This window comes from Akebia trifoliata, chromosome 11 (genome assembly GCF_017979445.1).
Source record: "Akebia trifoliata isolate Shusen 1 chromosome 11, ASM1797944v1, whole genome shotgun sequence".
Taxonomy (NCBI): domain Eukaryota; kingdom Viridiplantae; phylum Streptophyta; class Magnoliopsida; order Ranunculales; family Lardizabalaceae; genus Akebia; species Akebia trifoliata.
In genome coordinates, this window is record NC_141385.1 from 25,239,016 (window position 1) to 25,257,309 (window position 18,294).

At 36.9% G+C, this 18,294-nt stretch overlaps 1 protein-coding gene across 3 annotated transcripts; it reads left to right on the plus strand.

The window, feature by feature from the left end:
• The first annotated feature begins 1,122 nt into the window (after positions 1-1,122).
• LOC147391164 (uncharacterized) lies at positions 1,123-18,294 on the plus strand. Of its 3 annotated transcripts, XM_086457583.1 has the most exons (5): positions 1,128-1,573; positions 1,676-1,754; positions 15,250-15,318; positions 17,361-17,528; positions 17,904-18,294. In XM_086457583.1, exons 1-4 carry the CDS (start codon positions 1,164-1,166, stop codon positions 17,463-17,465), a joined length of 663 nt encoding a protein of 220 aa, XP_086313709.1. In that variant the 5' UTR covers positions 1,128-1,163; the 3' UTR covers positions 17,466-17,528; positions 17,904-18,294. The 3 variants fall into 3 exon arrangements, with proteins under 3 accessions (XP_086313711.1, XP_086313710.1, XP_086313709.1); XM_086457585.1 differs by lacking the exons at positions 1,676-1,754; positions 17,904-18,294 and having other exon boundaries at positions 1,123-1,573; positions 17,361-17,431; XM_086457584.1 differs by lacking the exons at positions 1,676-1,754; positions 17,361-17,528; positions 17,904-18,294 and adding an exon at positions 15,917-16,412 and having other exon boundaries at positions 1,123-1,573.

The following is an 18,294-nucleotide window of genomic DNA, read 5'->3' on the forward strand; positions in this document are numbered from 1 at the left end:
TGCATAGCTTGCATGGAATCTAGTCGCCTTGTTAGAATTACTTCCAATGCATTGTTCTTAGATCTCACTATGATTGAGTTACTCTGTATTCATAGTTGACTCTCACAGATGACACAAAATTATAGACACAAAATTCACTTTACCACAAGATTCTATAACTTTGTTGGGACGCCTTAACTATTCTTGCTCCAAATGCTCTTGGGGGTGGGGGAGGTGACTGCATCACCATCTCTCTGACGTCCAAGTCAGATTCAATATAAAAAGTGGTAAAGGGCTAAGGGTTGAAGAATTATGTACCTTTTTGGGTTGGTTGAAACCTATATTTATAGAAAACACATGGGATATTTGATCTTATCCCGTTTAGAATATCTTGGCAGCTTTTTAGAAATTTTCTATTGAGATAATATTTCTAAATTTATCTCAAAGATTTGCTATTGACAAGAATATTCTTTATATTTTTCAGCGTCACATCCCCAATTTCTTGATTTTTCGACTAATCTACGATTTGCTACCTTTTCTTATTGGTTTCTCATTTTTCTGACCTGATCCTTCCTAAACAATTCAGACCAACCAACCTTTAGATTCCTTCCCTTGTCCTGATTGTTCATGGGAACATGAAATCGGACCTCTAGGCAACATGTGGTAGCCTATTATAGGTTGGAGATTTTTATCCTCCATAGTAAGTTCGTTAGCATGAAAATACAAATATTTCTAATATTCTCTTAAATTGGGAGCGATAGGTCTAAATTACACTTTTATATGTAGTTTCATATTCTCAATTTTTTTTTTTTTTACGTACAACACAAATCCTTTTGAAAATAAATCAAGAAAATTTTTCATAAACATGTGCAGCTTACAACAAAATTTTGATTCTGATACACTATTCATTTTAATTTCCAAAATATGTTTTCCAGCGACATCGTCACTTTTATAATGAACAATCTTGCTGATAAATTACTAGCAAGATTGCAGGTAATATTAATGTCAAATACTATTTATATTTTTAAAGATGATCTCTGATAATTTATTAGTGAGATCATATAGATTGGTGTGTTATAATTAAAAGTTGGTGTGTTAACAGAAGTCCTCTTTCTTTACGAGATTGAGATTGAAATCGAATGGGCTCTGTTGCTTGGTTGCAGTTTTTAGACTCTATCCATCAAATGGACAAACTTTACACTCCAGCCACGTCTGCCTTACGAACTCCGTCATGGACCAGGACCAAGACCAAGACCACCACCACCACCACTTTGTTGGGTTCAACGAAACCCTTGTCGTTTTTCTTCTCTCGTTCTATCCCCTCTGCATTGCCGATTCCTCTTCGAAGACATCCCGCCAAATCCAAAACCATCACCTATGCACTTCAGAATCGCACCACAGACATTTCATCTGTCGTGGGTGCAGCAGGGTTGACCTTAGTACTAGTTGCTTCAACAGCTGCACTTACAGGCGGAGCTACTTGTGCTGCCGAATTACCCTTATTGGCTTCTACTTCTTCTCTGCAAATCAACGAACCTCCAAACGCTCTCTCGCTTCCAACCTGGGCCATTCATGTCTCTAGCGTCGTTGAATGGTGAGAGAAAGGCTCTCTTTCGTTTTCCCTGTTTTTTGGATTCTTGTTTATTTCTTTGTTTTAATTGATTACAATTTCTCTTATGGTAAAAAAAAAAAAAAGGATTACAGCAATGGTGTTGGTTTGGCAATATGGGGAGAAATCTAGTTATGAATCTTGGAAGGGGCTTTCTTGGGGTATGGTATGTGACGCTCACCATGTCTTTCTTTGGAATCTTTATGAGTCGTGCTGGGGACTTCGTTTTTCACTGCTTTTCACACAGCGCTGACGAGGAGGTGCGCACATAAGCATAGATGCTTTTCACTTGTATCTCAAGGAAACACATCTATGGCCACCACATCAATGCAGTGTGAACACAGTGAAAAACAAAGCCCCTCTAGGATTTTCCTATGTTTGTATGTTCATGAGAAATGGAAAGCGAACCTTGTTGGGCATTGAATGAATTTATAAAGGATTTGATCACGATTGAGTCCTTTATTCATGCAAATGGTGGCAATGGGTTATTATGATCTAATTAGTTGACTCTTTCTTTCTTTTTTAATTTTAATGTTACGTTATTAGTTATTAGGTATTTAGGGGGTAATTTAGTAATTTTGCTTTATTTTAGTTGTGTCTTTACAAAAGGGTGGATTGTAGAAAAGAAAGGAGATTTTTTTTTTTTTTTGTGTATGGCTATTTTGTTTGTGAAAGAACTCTTAACTAGTAAGAGCTTGGGTGTGTAACTCCTCCAATCTTGTGAAACTTCTTTAATCCTCTTTAATTTTTCTTCAATTTTCTTGTGCGTCTATTTTGATCTCTCTGCTGCATTAGGTGGTATCAGAGCCACTAGTTGAATCTCTGATTTCAGCCGGTTCTTATGGCAGTAAGAAGACAGCAACTGGGTAGAGATATTTCGAAAAGAAATTCACAAAGAGATAGAGAAATCGAGGCATTGAGAAAGCAAGTTGAGTGATTGACTCGATGATTGAATTGTTATAGTATCCGTAAGCAGCATGATTATGGCAACGCTTTCAAAGGTGATGCTCTTTCCACTACCGTGCTTCACGTGATGGGAGTAGAAAAACTATGGTTGAAAAGACTCCTACAAGTCATATGGGAGGGCAGCACCAAGTGTTCATGAAAATACCCTAACATGGGGGTCAAATCAACATAAAGGATGTACCGAGTGGATTTAACTCTACAACAAAGAATAGTAGTGGCAATGTTGGCGCTTCTTCAAGCAAACCTAAACAAATTTTGGATTGGCTATTCAATTGCTTCGAGTGTGGAGAAGCTGAGCATAGATCACATGATTTCCCAAGAAGCCAAGCCAAGAGCTTAGTCACCTTTAATGATAAAGGTGAAGAGAGTGGGGAACATGTAGATTATGATGATGAACCAATTTATGATGATGAACTCTATGATGTGTTTGATGAAATTACCAAACTGGATGAAGGTGAAAGTCTTGTCATTCACAAGGTTTTGGTCACTCCCATCATCTATGATGACATATTACACATTTTTACCACACGTTCATCATGTTTGCTTACCTTGGTTTCAGAAGTTGTTGTGTTTGATTGCAAGATTGGGGCGTGTGATGACTATGTATTGAACGATGGATTCTTTTTCAAAGGAACTCAACTGTGTATTTTGGATTGCTCACTTCGGCAATATATTATTGTGGACTCTCATAATGGAGGAATTGGTGATTGCTTTAGTCAAGACAAGACAATGGCCTTAATAGAGGAAAAATACTTTTGGACAAAATAGTGGTGGGACGTAACATAGTATGTTGAGAGTTGTCGAATTTGTCGAGCTTTAAAGGATTAAATGCAAAACACGAGGCTTTACAAGCCATTATCAATTCCTAAGCCTCTGTGGGTCGATGTTGGCATAGACTTTGCATTGGGACTTTCTAGAACTCAATGAGATTCGGTTCCTTTACCGACTTTGGGTAGAGCAAGCAAGGAGGTGGAAAAAAGGATGAAGAATATGCATGAAATCTAGGAGCAAGTAATGAAGAAGATGGAAGAAAGTTATGAAAATTACAAAACGGATGCATAGGCATTCAAAAGTGTTTGCGGAAGGCAATTTAGTCATGAGGTACTTGCGGTGGAAAAAACGATTCCTAATCTGCACTTATAACAAGTTACATCAAAGAAAGTTGGCCCATGCAAGGTGTTGAAAAAAGCAACTACAATTAGGGGTGCAACTTGCTTTGGTTCAAACCGAGAGCTAAACCAAACCGAGAACTTTGGATTGGTTTGGTTTGGTTTATAATGAACTTCAGTTCGGTTTCGGGTTAGCAAAATAGAAAACCGAACCAAACTAAGAACCGAATCCTTATATTAAGAAAATTATAAATAAATATTCTTAATCTATTTAATATACTATACCCATTTTTTATTGATAAATTGATTATTTTTTTATAGATAGATTAATGACATTTTTTTGGATGGATGGGATTAATGACTTTCTTTAATTGATGAAAAAACTATTAACCTTTCTTTTATTTGAATGGATACATGATTTTTTATATTGATGGATAGATAAATGACTCATTACATGAGATTTCATATTCATATCTATTTATTTATATTAAAAATTTGTTGATTCAATTAGGTTTTTAAGATATTGACAATCCATAGAACCGAACTGAGCCAAATCGACCTTAGTTCGGTTCGGGTTGGTTTGGTTCTATGGCAATTTGGTTCGGTTCCGGTTTTCATTTAATGGAACTAATCTAGGTCGGTTCAATTCCAATTTGGCCTCAAACCGAACCAAGTTGCACCCTTAACTACAATCCATTTCAAGTTGAACTACCATAAGACTTAGATATCTCTCCAACTTTCAATGTGGCGGATCTTTTCGATTTTCATGAAGGAGTTGATGAATTAAACTCAAGTTCGAGTTTATCCACAACCCGGGAAGAATGGTGCAAATGGTGGCAATAGGTTATTATGATGTAATTAGTTGAGTTTTTTTTATATTTAATTTTAATGTTGTATTATTAGGTCCTTAGGAGGTAATTTAGTAATTTTTCTTATTTTATTTATGTCTCTACAAAAGGGTGGATTGTAAAGAAGAAATGAGATTTTTTTTGCTAGCGAAACTTCATTCGAGAGAAACTTATTTAATCCTCTAGTTTTTCTTCCACTTTCTTGTGAGTTATGTTTCAATCTCCCTGCTACATCAGGAGGTGGTATTAGAAGAAAACAAACAAATCAAAGAAAAACACACAAATTAAAATGAAAGAGAATAGAGATGATTAGAGATAAAACACTAGGTAGAGGGGTATACAAGCTCAAACTCCTTTATAGCAAAGGGTGTTTTTACAAAACATAATAGCTAAAGGTCCCTACCTTCTTTACAACCCACCCTTTTGTAGAGACTTAACTAAAGGAAGTAAAATTACTATACTAATGTTAAGTACCCAACACACTACATGAAATTAAAAATAAATCTTATAAAATAAGTCTTGACCACCACTTGCATCATACCTCCTAGTTGGGTTGAAACTCGCACTCGAGTTTGCTTCTTCGATTCCTCTATGAAATTCAAAGGGTGTTTTTACAAAACATAATAGCTAAAAGTGCCTTCCTTCTATAGAGACTTAACTAAAGAAAGTAAAATTACTAAACTTATCTTAAGTATCCAACACACTACATGAAAATTAAAAATAAATCTTATAATATAAGTCTTGACCACCACTTGCATCATACCCCCAAGCTGGGGTGAAACTTGCACTCGAGTTTACTTCTTCAATTCCTCTATGAAATTCATATAGGTCCGCCACATTGAAAGGAGGAGAAATGTATAAACCTTCCAATAGCTTAACCTAATATGTATTATCATTGATTTTATTCAACACCTTACATGGACCTACTTTCTTGCTTTAACTTGTTATAAGTGTCAATTGGGAACCGTTCTTTCCACAATTACACCATAACCAAGTCACCTTCTACAAATACCTTGGAACACTCATGTGTATTCACATCCGCTTTGTACTTCTCATAACTTTCTTCCAACCCCCTTTGCACTTGTTTATGGATTTCATGCATATTTGTCATCATTTCTTTCACATACTTGTTTGTTCCACCCACAATTGGCAAAGGAACCAAATCTAGCACATGATTGAGAGCCTTTCCATAAATGACCTCAAAAGGACTCTTCTTGGTAGAATGATTTCTTGAGTTATTGAATGCAAATTGTACTTGCGGTAAAAACTAAGTCTCATTGTTTTGGCTTGTATCTCATAGGTGGTACCCGATTCGGTAATTCGTTCAAATCATGCCCTCAAACTCACTCATTAAGAATTCTAACCTCTTTGGGATCATAGTAGTTTTCATCTCTTCGTTAAGCACTAACTTGTGCACCATGTTTACTCTCCATACTTTCATCCAAAAACTCACCAAATGAAAGAAAATTGGAACTCTTTTCCTTTGAAGACTTGGATGCAAATTCCTCTTTTATTGGGCCAAGAGTCATCTTCACCTCATCTTTCCAATTTGTGCAAGTAGTCTTTTTCCCATCATGCTTAGACTTTCTATCATATTGTCATGGTCTCCCCAGTAACAAATAACAAGCATCCATGGGCACCACCTCACACCATATTTTCATCTTTATATGAATTTCCAATGGCAAAAGCATCAATTAGAGACATTTACCTCATTGCCATTTTTGATCCATGAAATTTTGTCAGGCTTGGGATGCTTCTCCAACCTTAAGTGAAAGCTTGTCCACCATCTCTTGTGAGACCAAATTTTAAACACTCCTACTATCTATAGTGACATTGCACACCTTCCTACCACATGTGCATTGTGTACGGAAGATGCTAGTCCATAACCAATGTCCTTTGGGCATTCGAGGAGTGGTCAATACCTTGCAAATAACAAAACTCTCACCTTCATCCGGTCTGGTATTTTCTTCAAGCACATTTGAAACAATTAAATGGCTAGTTCAATTTTTGAGTGGGACAATTTGAAGAGGCACTAATATTATAACTAACATTCTTTGTTGTAGAGTTGGATGCCCCACGACTTCCATTGTTTGTTAGGGCATTTCCTCGAACATTTGGTGTTCTTCTTCCATACGTCTTGTAAGAGTTATTTTCCGTCAGGTTCTTTGACCCCTTTCATACATCAATTGGACTTCTACTTTAAGAGCCAATTGGTAGGCATCCAATACCTTTCAAATATTTTGCAATGCCAATTTATCTTGGATTGGTATTAATTTTGAAACCTTCAAAATAGAGTTTTTGCATAATCTACCGGTAGAAATTTCTTTCTGAACTTAGATTTTATTTTTTCCCATGTAATAATCTTTTGCTTTCCCCTTCAGATTTATGTGTTTTGAACATCATCCCACCAAAATGATGCGTAACCCCTTAATTTGGTGACAACTAATTTCACTTTCACAAACTTTAGAGGATCTTTGAAATCAAAGAATTTATCTAGGGAACTTATTCATTTAAGAAACTCATTCGGATGTGGACGCCCATGAAAATCTTTTATATAAGTCTTAATTCCGAGCTCTCTACCATGTCTAACTTGGAACATTTGAGCTTCAAATCCCTCCTCATCTAACTCATCATATGGAACACGATTGTAGAAAGGGTTTTCATCACCTTCAGAAGCATCACCATCCTCATATTGCTCATAGACCCATAACCACCCAATTGGTGAGTTAATCACTCAACTTACCTTCACAATGTCTTGATTTCTTCATCTCTTTGTGGAATTTGTTTTCCGGAACATCTCTACTCACTTTTCTTCGTCTTACTACCATGAGAACCCACTGAAATCACGGATTCAACTATGACTTTGATACCAAATGAAGCAAACGGAAAAATAGGAAAAAAATACACAAATTAAAATGAAAGACAATAAGGAGGATTAGAGATAAAACACTAGGTAGAGGGGTATACAAGCCCAAACTCTCTCTAGCAAGAGGTGTTCAACAAAACATAATAGCCAAAAGTCCCTTCATTTTCTACAATCCACCTTTTTGTAAAGACTTAACTAAATAAAGTAAAATTCTAAACGACTCTTAAGTACCCGACACACTACATGAAAATTAAAAATAAATCTTCTAAAATAAGTCTTGACCACCACTTGCATCACTTATTGATTGCCTCTATTGAATTAGTTATTGAAAGGGAAAAAAAGAACACCAATTCTATTATAGGTGTGTTTGTAAGTTGGTTATCAATTTCATTTGGTTTGCAATGCAAATATGAGAGGTTGACTTTAATATTGTGTGCCCTTGCAATCTATCGGGTGACATGTCTTGTTTGGTTCATTAGGTCTTGTTGTCACATTCTATGTTGTTTGGTAGCATTAGATGTTTGATGCTTTCTTTGCATCATGGATGGATAATCATCCTTTAAGCAGGTAAAGCATGTTTTGTTTTTAGAGCTGTAACCTCTTTTTTTTATGAATTTGGATAGTTGTAACCTTAAGATCCCTTTTTAGTATGAAGGAGCCCCCTCAGTAAGGTGGTAAAGTTTATGTGTTCGGGGTTTTTTCTTCTCCTCCTCCAGTCCTTGAACAAACTGGATCTCTTATGAGTGCTTCGGCCACTTGTCAAGTAAACTCTCCAACAATCAAGTTAGTCATTAATTTAGCAGAATAACAGCTAGATGTGTCAAAGATTGCATACCTTTTACCTCTTTGGAGGTCATATTTATAGACTTTAACTCCCCAGTCCCTACGTATCCGGACTCCCAACTAATGGGGAAACAATAGGTCAAAGATTTTCTCTCTCCCTTCTAACTAAGATCTATCCTTAGTTACCAGGAATTTGGCTTCGCCTCGATAATAACTGTGGGTTTTAGTCTATTTGGAACATTCAGGATGAGAATTTATTACCTGTCGTTACAGTAGTCAATAGCCCTTTTCTTAAGCTTGGAGCCTACCATATACTCTAGGGTTGAGAGTGGCCCTTTGAATGCTAGAACTAATATGTGTTTAATTGTCTTAGTTTTTGCACTTATGTGATTGATAGGCATGCCTGCTTGTGTAGTGGGGCAAGTGGCATACTCTCACTGGCCTCTAATTCGGGTTCCAATGATGGCAAAACTTGTCACTTGAGATTCTTGCCCATTAGAACTTTATTTGGTCCGACTTCTAAGGCTACTCCCAGGGATGTGTCATCCCTTCTTCCTTCTTATAAATACCTCTCTGCAAGTTTGTCTTTCCTTACGCTTCCTTTCCTTTCTCTCTGACTTTTCCTCTCATCTTTTTCTTGCTTCCTGCAATTCTAGCACTCCATTGCTTGAACACAAACTGCTTCTTTCCCATTTCATGTCTTTTTCTTGCTAAGGTACTTCTCCCTCTCCCCTTCTCCTCTTTCTTTGCTTTTTTTTTTTTTGCTTCAATGGCTCCTTTCATCGTTCAAAGTGCAAAAAAGAAGTATTTTATTTTATTTTGGACATAATAGAAATTCAAATGGCCAATCGAACAGGTACTCAGGTCAATGATTCTTTCTTGATCTTCTTCAATGGACAACTCATTGCTGGCCCCAACCTTCCCATGGATTGTTTGATCAAGGAGGTTCTTACAAAATATGGTTGTGCCCAAACTTTTTGATGAAGAGTGCCTCAAGATCACCCCCAACCACATGTTTTATTACCTAATATCTCAAAAACCTCCCCCCAAGATAGGAAGAATAAAAAGAGCAAGTGATTTTACACCCTGGAGATTCGGGTTGAGGCTAGACCTTTGGTGGGTGTCCTTCCTGACTCAGACAAGTCTTGGAACAACATCCTCTTACCATCTAGGGAGAATAGGAATTTCCACCTGGAGAATCTGAGCCCAGGGTTCCCAGAGAATTTAACGTAGGAGGTATATATTATCATGTTTCATTTTTCTAGTTTATTTACTTTAGTATGTTTTCTTCACTGATCCTCACTTTTCTGAGTCTAATAGAAATTGTAAGCATTGCCCCTTCTTTGACCAAAGAGGAGAAGAAAGAATTACATAGAATTTACAACCTCCTGGCCAAGAAGCACTTTGTGAGAAAAGGTCTTATCAAACCTACCGTAAGCGTTAGGAAGTCAAAACATGGGTTTCAACTGTTGCTTGAACCATGGAGTGGTCTGAAGAAGAAGACTAAAAATAAGAAAGTGAAAAAAGAGTTGATTCTTCTGAAAAAGGCAAAGAATCTAAAGGAATCTCCTCCCATGACCATCTTCCTGTCACCTCAACATCCCGTCAACCACCAGCCCCCATTGAGATGAAGGATCTCAATCCTCCTACCCTTCCCCTGCCATCCAAGAGGAAGGGCCAAGCCATAGCTTACATAGTGAAGCAACCCCAAAGAACCCATTGTGTAGAAACAAATGGTTCTGCAAGCTCCCAGTAAGGTTGTAGAGCCTTCCTTAAAGAAGAAAGTGCCTACCGTTGCACTTGAAAGGGCCAAGGAGCCCCCTTGAAGAAACCTTATTTCGAGGGGATTACTCTTGTAGTTGACGTGGTGTCGGGAGGCCACAATTTTGGACCCTTCCAAAGAGCACATTGTCCCAAAGCCCCTCTTCCCCACCCCATCAAGGTCATTTTTAAAATTAACAGAAGAGTGCTTAACTGAACAAAGAGAATCTTGTTCCTTGTGCTCTACACATACCCAACTTTCCAAACATGAATGACCAAGGAGCTAAGAATGAAAAAACTAATAGACGAAAGGCACGAGGAATAGAAAAGTGTAAATGAAAAAGAAATTGAAATGGGAGTAAAAAATACATAAGCCCTAAGGAGATTACCTTGAGAGAAACCAACAACAAAAGATAACTCATAAATCAACTTCCACTTACCCAAAGAGCTCCGATATCTAAGAGAAGAGATATTCGAAGGGACCTTCCAGAGGGTTTCATTCAAGCTCTTCCAAACTGATGATATTGGGATTGCTGCTGTAACAATTCTCGAACGAAAATTCTGATCAACCTTACCACTCTAAACCAAAAATAGCTTCCAACAATTGAAGAGCTCTAAGGAGCCAGAGGTATTCCCCAGGTGAGAGAACTCCACGACACTAGTTTTGTGCCCCCCTTCACTCTACTTGGAAGTAGAGATCCAACTAGGTCCTCAAAATTAATTGAGGTTGTCGTGTCAGACATCTTTGGACACCTTGACACTTGGCACTTGAGCCACATTTCAAGGTAGCATTGGAAATAATTGCTTTCAAGCGCCAATACTGAAACTCGAGGATTCAAGGGAGTGTATGATCATGTGAATTGGGCTTTTCTAAGGTTTCTAATGATTAAAATGGGCTTTGGAGGAGTCATGGACTGATTGGGTAATGGAATGTGTGATCTCAACTTCGTTTTCGATCTTGGTTAATGGTAGCTTTGCAGGCTTTTTCAGAAGCTCGAGGGGTTTGAGACAAGTGGATCTCTTGTCTCCTCAGTTGTTTATCCTACGGTTCATCATGAGGGCTTCTTGTCGTGGGGAGATTCTGGTTTTTAGTAAGGAGGGATGGAACTTCGATTTCACATTTGCAATTTGCTAATGATACATTAGTTTTTCTAAATGCCTCTGTAGATTGGGTGAGGTACCTAAGGGCAGTTCTTTGTTGCTTTGAAGCAGTCTTAGGTTTTAGGATCAACTTTAGGAAAAACAAGTTTTTTGGTGTAGAAGTAGGGGAGATTTTGAGATGGGCAAAGATGCTTGAGTGCCAGAAGGAGGATTTACCATCTACTTACTTAGGATTGCCTTTTGGAGTTGAGTACAAGAGCTAAGTTATTTGGGATACAATGGTGGAGCACATAGAAACAAAAGGATAAGTTCTTGGAAAGGCTGTTATTTGTCAAAATGTGGGAAACTTATGTTGACTAAGAGTACTCTAGCTAGCATACCAATTTACCATATTTCATTATTCTCAATTCCAAGGAATGTGGAGGAGAGGCTGTATAAGTTGGTTAGGGTCTCTTGTTGAATGCTAAGAATGGAGTTAGGGAAGTGCACCTAGTAAAGTGGAAGGTGATTTGCGAGTCAAAGAAAAATGGAGGTTTAGGCAAAAGGGATTTTAGGGTCTCTAATTCAGCTTTGTTGAGTAAATGGTTGTTGAGGTTTGGGGTCGAGCCGTCGAGTTTGTGGAGGAAGGTGATTCGAGTCAAGTATAGGGAATGTTGGAATGGGTGGGAGAGCGAGGTAAAAAATTCTTATTGGTGCAGTGTATGGAAAGGTATAATGAATTTAGTAGTGGAATTTAAGAGGCAGATTAGATTCAGAATGGGAAAAGGGGATAGGGTTAGGTTCTGGGAGGATTGGTGGTGTGGGGATTGCCCCCCTTGTACTCAATTCCCTCAGCTTTATAGTAATTTTGATAGAATAGGTTTGTCTTGTGCCACTCTTTCGAATCTTGAAGGGGGAAATGTCTATTTGGAACTTGGGATTCAGGAGGAATTTTAATGATTGGGAGGTTCGGGAAGTTGTTGAACTAACTAATCAGCTGGATCTAGTTCATAGGGATGTTACGGAAGAGGATGAAAGGGAATGGATGTGCTCACAAGGAAATTTTTTCTTTGTTAGCTCTTTTGCCACAACATTGGGAGCCTCCCCCGGTATAACTACAAATTTCCCCTCTGTCTCCATCTGGGGCTCAAAGGTTCCCTTCAAAGTCTATTTTTTTATACGGCTAGCTACCCTTGGTTGACTAGCTACTTTAGACTTGCTGATTCCTACTCCAATTTGTTGTTTTCTTTGCAAATCTGACGCAGAGTTGGTTAATCACATTTCGCTTCATTGTGAGTTTTCTACCTTTCTTTGGTCCCACTTCCTTTCTCTTTCTAAGGTTTCTTGGGTCTTTCCTTGCTCTGTGTTAGCTTTCTTTCAAAGCTGGGATTAGTCCTTGTTCCTTGGTAAGAAGAAAATTTTCTGGACTTTCCTGCCTTTTGCTACTTGCTGGGGGCTGTGGCTGGAAAGGAATAAAAGATTTTTCAAGGATGTCTCGATTTCAAGACAGGATATATTCTTGAGTTGCTTTTCTTTTGGTGCAAGCTTTACCCGGAGTTCAAAGGCGTTTTCTTTGAGGGTTTTGTTTTTAGATGGGACTCCACGTCTGAGGGCTAGTGCTTTGTTTTGTTCTTTTTGGTTGGTCATCTCGACCGACTTTGTACATTCTTTTTTTTCTTAATGAAATATATATTTATCAAAAATATATATATATATATATATATATATATATATATATATATATATAGATATTCGGCCTACAAAAGCTATTATGGTGGATTGAAACGTGGAATCTACTCCATGGTCGATGGTATGGAACAAATCATGCAGAGGTCCATTATAAGAGACCATAATGAAGAATTGAACCTATTTGGCTCATATGTTGTCAAGGCCAATGGGCTGCAATGATGAGGCCAATGAGCAAGCCTAGACTATTGGATCTCATATTATAAATTCAATTGGGTGGTTAAATAATTTTTGTTGTTGAGATTTTGAAGACAAGCAATTCTGGGTATAATTGATGTGCTGTAATTTGAGTTTGTTCACCAATGGATAAGGAGGTCAAAGGTTTGAAGAAGAGGTTCGTGTGGATTATAGATTACTAGTACTTGGAAGCTAGGATCACTTGGAATCTTGAACCATCCAACAACCATCATTGAGCAAAGTTTGGTATTCGGTCTCTGCCAAGGGGTCTGTTCTCAGGATGCAAGAACTGATTGATGTCATATATGATGAGGATAGTTTATCACAGGTACTTAATTAACTGGACTATAATGCACTTACAAGCTTGTGTAAAAACCAAAGAGTACATTAACACATAAGAAAGACATCAAGAGAGAGGGATAAAGATATACTTCCCTTGCAACAATTAGGATGGGGGAATTATAATCCTTTTAAAAGTAACTAATTTTTTGAGCACAAGTACTTAATTATTTTTATTGATAACTTTTTATTGCACTAGTATTTTTTCCCCCCCCCCCACTTTTTAGAGGTTTTGTAAATGGATTATTGGTGTAATAAAAAAACAATTGGTATCCGGAAATAAAGTGTTTTCTATTTTAGTAATTGGTGAAAAGATCACATGTGTAATGCCGCCTTAGTTGTGGGGGACTGACTCCACATTCACATATTGGTGTACATATTTGTTTACATTGGAGCTAGATCATCGTGTGTTGCAACCAGGAAAATATCATGACATATCCGTAGTGTCCAATTACTTATTTGTGTTTGTTTTTTGATTGTCCCCCTTGCCTTTAGTTAAGTGGGTTAACCTCAGGTTTCTTTTACTAACTGGTGCCGTTATAAGAGACACATAATTGGGTCTGTGAGAGATTTATCTGACAAGCTGTGGTTGGTTTTTTTTTTGTTTTGTTTTCTAGTTGTGATGTTCAGCCCTCTAATTCTGTTAGAAAGCACGATTGTTCTAGTATGGTTAAATCCTATGTTCCCTGATTCGTCAGTTCGCTCGGCTTGAATTCGGGTTCATGGTTCATGGTTCGTCACTCTAGAATGAACCCAGTTCGTAGGGGTAGGTAGAGATAATTTGTTTCTTGGTTTGCTTTGGTTCCCTAGCTTGATTCACTTGTGCATATATATAATTCAAGTATACAAGTTATAAGTATAATTATAACGTTAAAGAATTCCAAGTTAAATAGAAACAAATTAATGTAATAATCCAAATTCTAAATATAAACAATGAAAAAATATAATAAATTTGTTTGGTTCACTGAACCAATTAAAAAATTGTTGAGAACCAGCATGCGTTAGTTCGCCGAACTTAATCAAAATTCGGTGGGTTTGTGGTTCGCTTGATGTAACAAACCCAGTCCAAACCATACCACAAACTGGTTCAGTTTGTGGTTCGGACTAGTACCAATGAATTGGGTAACATAGGTTAAATCTATTGTCTACAATTTAAATGCAATTGCCATGTTTCTAAAGAGTAGTTGCAACCTTTGATGATTTTCTATTTGAGTGTTAAGTGTCTTGTTTATGAAGAGTGCTAATCTTTTCATCATTAAAAAAATTCCTCAATTTGGTTCTAACCTTTGATCATGATTTTTGTTTGGAAATGTTAAGTTTTACCACGGCTGCCAACCTACCTTAAGGTTTAAAATCTCATGTCTCCTTCGGGCGAAAACCGACTCTCCACTGCGACATTCTAAAACATTCTTAAAGCATTGAATGTTTTATTCAAGTCTTGACTGAACAAAATGTCTCGGCTGAAACATTCCGAACCATGCCTAACATTATTGGGCTTGGGGTTGGTAATGTAGTGTAAGAGAAACCTTATGCTGATGGGTCGAACATCGAATTTCTATTGATACCTAGGGTTCCATGGAGGATTATGTGGAACTTGAACCATGAATTCTTTTCAGGTGTAAGGTTTCCCATTTATTTCTAAGTGTAGCAAAATAAATCGGACCTGGTCATCTCTGCTGTGTACATTCCGTTTTCTTTTTTGTTTATAGATTCTCATATGTTCATGTTTACCTGAATCTTGAAAATTCTTAGCCTTATTCCTTGTGAAATTGCATCATGTATCTTTTGTTGGTTTGTACTTCTTGGCGGCATTGCAAGGGGAATGGGTTGGTATTAATGAAGCTTAGTTTTACCATTTACAGGTTCATTAGTCCAGAAATAAATAAAAAAATCTGCTTCATGGAAAGATGTACACATTAAAGTAATAGTTATGATTTTCATTCCGTTTTAGAATTTCTTTTATGTAATATTTTAATTAATTCTCAGGTACCCCTGCTTGGTGGAGCCTTTTGTGCATGCACATGGCATTTCTTCTATAACTCCGAGTCTCTCAATGTAAGCAGACTTATCTTAATAATCATTTGGGGAAATTTACTCAATTGGTTTTCATTATTCAGTATTTAAATCTTGAAAATCTGACAGTTAAACCAAATTAGACATTTCTACACCTTTTTATATACATTTCTTAAATCAAACCATTATATGATGTTTGCCAGAATCAAGAATCCTCTAAATTTTTTTGTGTCAATGAAAATTGTAAACAAATTAACTAATTTGTAGGGTGCATATGTGATTTCCAACTTGTACACTTAAATATGGTCTGTAAACAGATGGTTTGAGCTCGATGCATGTGGTGCACATGCAAGCTCTGTTACTGGGATGCTTTACCATATTGAATTCAAAAGTACTGTATCAATATGAAATACTTAAATCTTGTGTCCTTTTCATATAGTGGTAATTATAGCAAATGATCGTGGAGTGTGGAAAGCAATCACCTAAGTTCTTCCTCTTTGTCACAATAATATAGCTTTTAGGATTGGGAATGGGGAAAAGGTTCAGTTCTGTGGAGATAGATGGTGTGGAATATTGCCTCTCAGAATTCAATTTCCTCACCTTTTCACATTATATTCTAAGAATGAACTCACTATTCCAGATATCAGGGCTCGGACCAACTCTTTTGGGATGTTTGTTACAAAAGGAACTTCAATGACTAGGAGTCAGTCTCTGAGACAACTCTTATAAACTCTCTCACTTGTTTCAATGTTTCTTAGGGACGAGAATCAAAGGAATGGTAAATTCTCTGTTAAGTCCTTATATGAGGTATACATATACCATCACCCTCTTTTTCCTTCCCAACAAAATCATTTGGGCTTCCACAGTTACTTTGAAGGTATCTTTTTTTGTTTTTGGGTTTGTTTCTTCGAGTAAAGATTGTAACCACTGATCACATTGTTGTGAGGAGTATCACTTTGTTAAATTTTCGTAATTTGTGCAAAGTGTGTGGTGAGTCAGTCAACTTTTTCTTCATTTGTTGTAGCTTTGCAAGAGAAATCTGGGCTTACTTCCTGTCAATCTTTCATGTTTATTGGTATTTTCAAAACTGTCATGTTCCCCTTCCAAAGTTGGAAAATCAAAGTGTTGCATCATTAAAAAAAAAAATAATAATTTGTGGTCCCCTTTGCAATACGTGGTGCCTTCGGAAAGAAAGAAAAAAAAAACCATAGCTTCTTTGAAGGAAAGGAAGACTCCTCGCAAGAAGTTGTGATTAATATTGTGGGCTTTTTGTAGTTTCAGTGTAAGGTTTATACAGAATTTAAGGGTCCGTTTTTTGAAGGGCTTATTTGTAAATGTTACTCGGTATGTAATTTGTATACAGAGGGTCTGTCCGTTTTTTGAAGGGCTTATTTGTAAATGTTAATCGGTATGTAATTTGTAGTTAGGCCTTTGATACTCTAATGTACTTAGGTAGATCTTGCACTCTTCAATAACATCATTATACCTTTACCCCTATCTTACCTGATTCGTTCCACCATTATACTGAACCTAAAAAATGTTTGTGGAAACAGGTACGTGGGAATGGGATACAACAAACTCGTACTAAACAAACTAGATGTTTTTCACATGTGTACATCTGTAGGCACACACAAGCCAAACTAGCTAATCGAACTAACAAAAAATAAGTGAACCAAGAAACGAATTATCTGTCTACCCCTACAACCCGAGTACGTTCTAGAGTGATGAATGGGAAACCCGAATTCAAACAGACAGGCCAGGTAATGTAGCTTCTATGTAACATAAAATTAAAAAATTCTGGCGTCTCTGCCACAAAGTAAAGGTTTACTCCCTTGGAACTTGTATTTCACTCAGTAGAAACAACTCTATTCAAAATCAAATGAAGCATGGGATCCTCAATCTCTTAGCAATCTATTCAAAATTACAGAACTCTTTTGGTGTTCCTGCTACTTCGACTTGGGGTCATGCAATCTTTGTTGTTTCATTTAAGTTCCTTTTTTCTTCTTTTATTTTATTTTACTTTTTAGTTATGCCAAATGTTTTTTATATATTGAAATAGTTTTGTGATGTTCTATTAATTATAGGTACTGGTGGCTCTCCAAGCGGCATTAACAGTTATTGGTAATTTCACAATGTGCATTGCTGCGTTTCGCATATATAAATCATCTCAGGGTTCCAAAAATCTGTAATGGTCCTTGCTCGATCTTCTTGAATCTGCTCTGCAACCCCACTCCCCCCAGTCAGTTGGCCAGGTACTCCTTGTTCGGCTTGTAGACCGGCTTTTTTTTTCACTTTTGATAACCGGTCATAGCATACACCATTTTACCACATCTTTACTATTATGAGATGTGGCCACCAAAATATGAGCGGCCATGAATGCCCTCACTTTTATATTTAAATTTAATATAATCAGGATTATTTAATAAATAAAAATAAAACAAGAAAATTGCAACCTGTGATAGTACGTTGTTAATTTTCAAAATTACAAAAGTATCCTTTTTACTATGTAATCTTTAAAATCCCTTTAATCAATATTTTAAATTACAAGTAAGCCCCTTTTGATACATGTGTGTTTGCACATGCCACCTTCTAATTATGTAATAATAATAATAATAATCCTGGTGCAGGAAACATTGAGATGGATACTAAGAAATTTCTCATTGCCAAGATGACATGGATTTCCTTGGCCTGTTTAATTGGGGCAGGCAGTGCATCTGGGGTGGAAGCGATTCTATAAGAATAGTGGTTGCATAATTAGCCATTTGGGTGTTTAGAGGGGTTTTTATTTTTTTTGGGACATCTGGTAATTATATTAAAAGGTATTGGCTGTTTGGTAATTAATTTAATTTCCTATGAACTGTTTAGTCATTAATTATATTTTTATGTGAGAAAATGTAAATTTAAGTTCCGCCAGATCCCCCTGGAAGAAGGATTAGTTTGTGCCGATTTTTGTTTTCAGCTTTTGGATTTTTGTGGGAAACGGAAAGTCGAGCTGTTATTGAAACCTAAATTTTAAAA

What these genes read in the sequence shown, in the direction of transcription:
- LOC147391164 (XM_086457583.1), top strand. Translation starts at nt 1,164, where the DNA reads ATGGACAAACTTTACACTCCAGCCACGTCTGCCTTACGAACTCCGTCA. An exon ending in GTCTCTAGCGTCGTTGAATG is followed by an intron (nt 1,574 to 1,675) that starts GTGAGAGAAAGG and finishes AAAAAAAAAAAG; the next exon opens with GATTACAGCAATGGTGTTGG. An exon ending in AGGGGCTTTCTTGGGGTATG is followed by an intron (nt 1,755 to 15,249) that starts GTATGTGACGCT and finishes ATTAATTCTCAG; the next exon opens with GTACCCCTGCTTGGTGGAGC.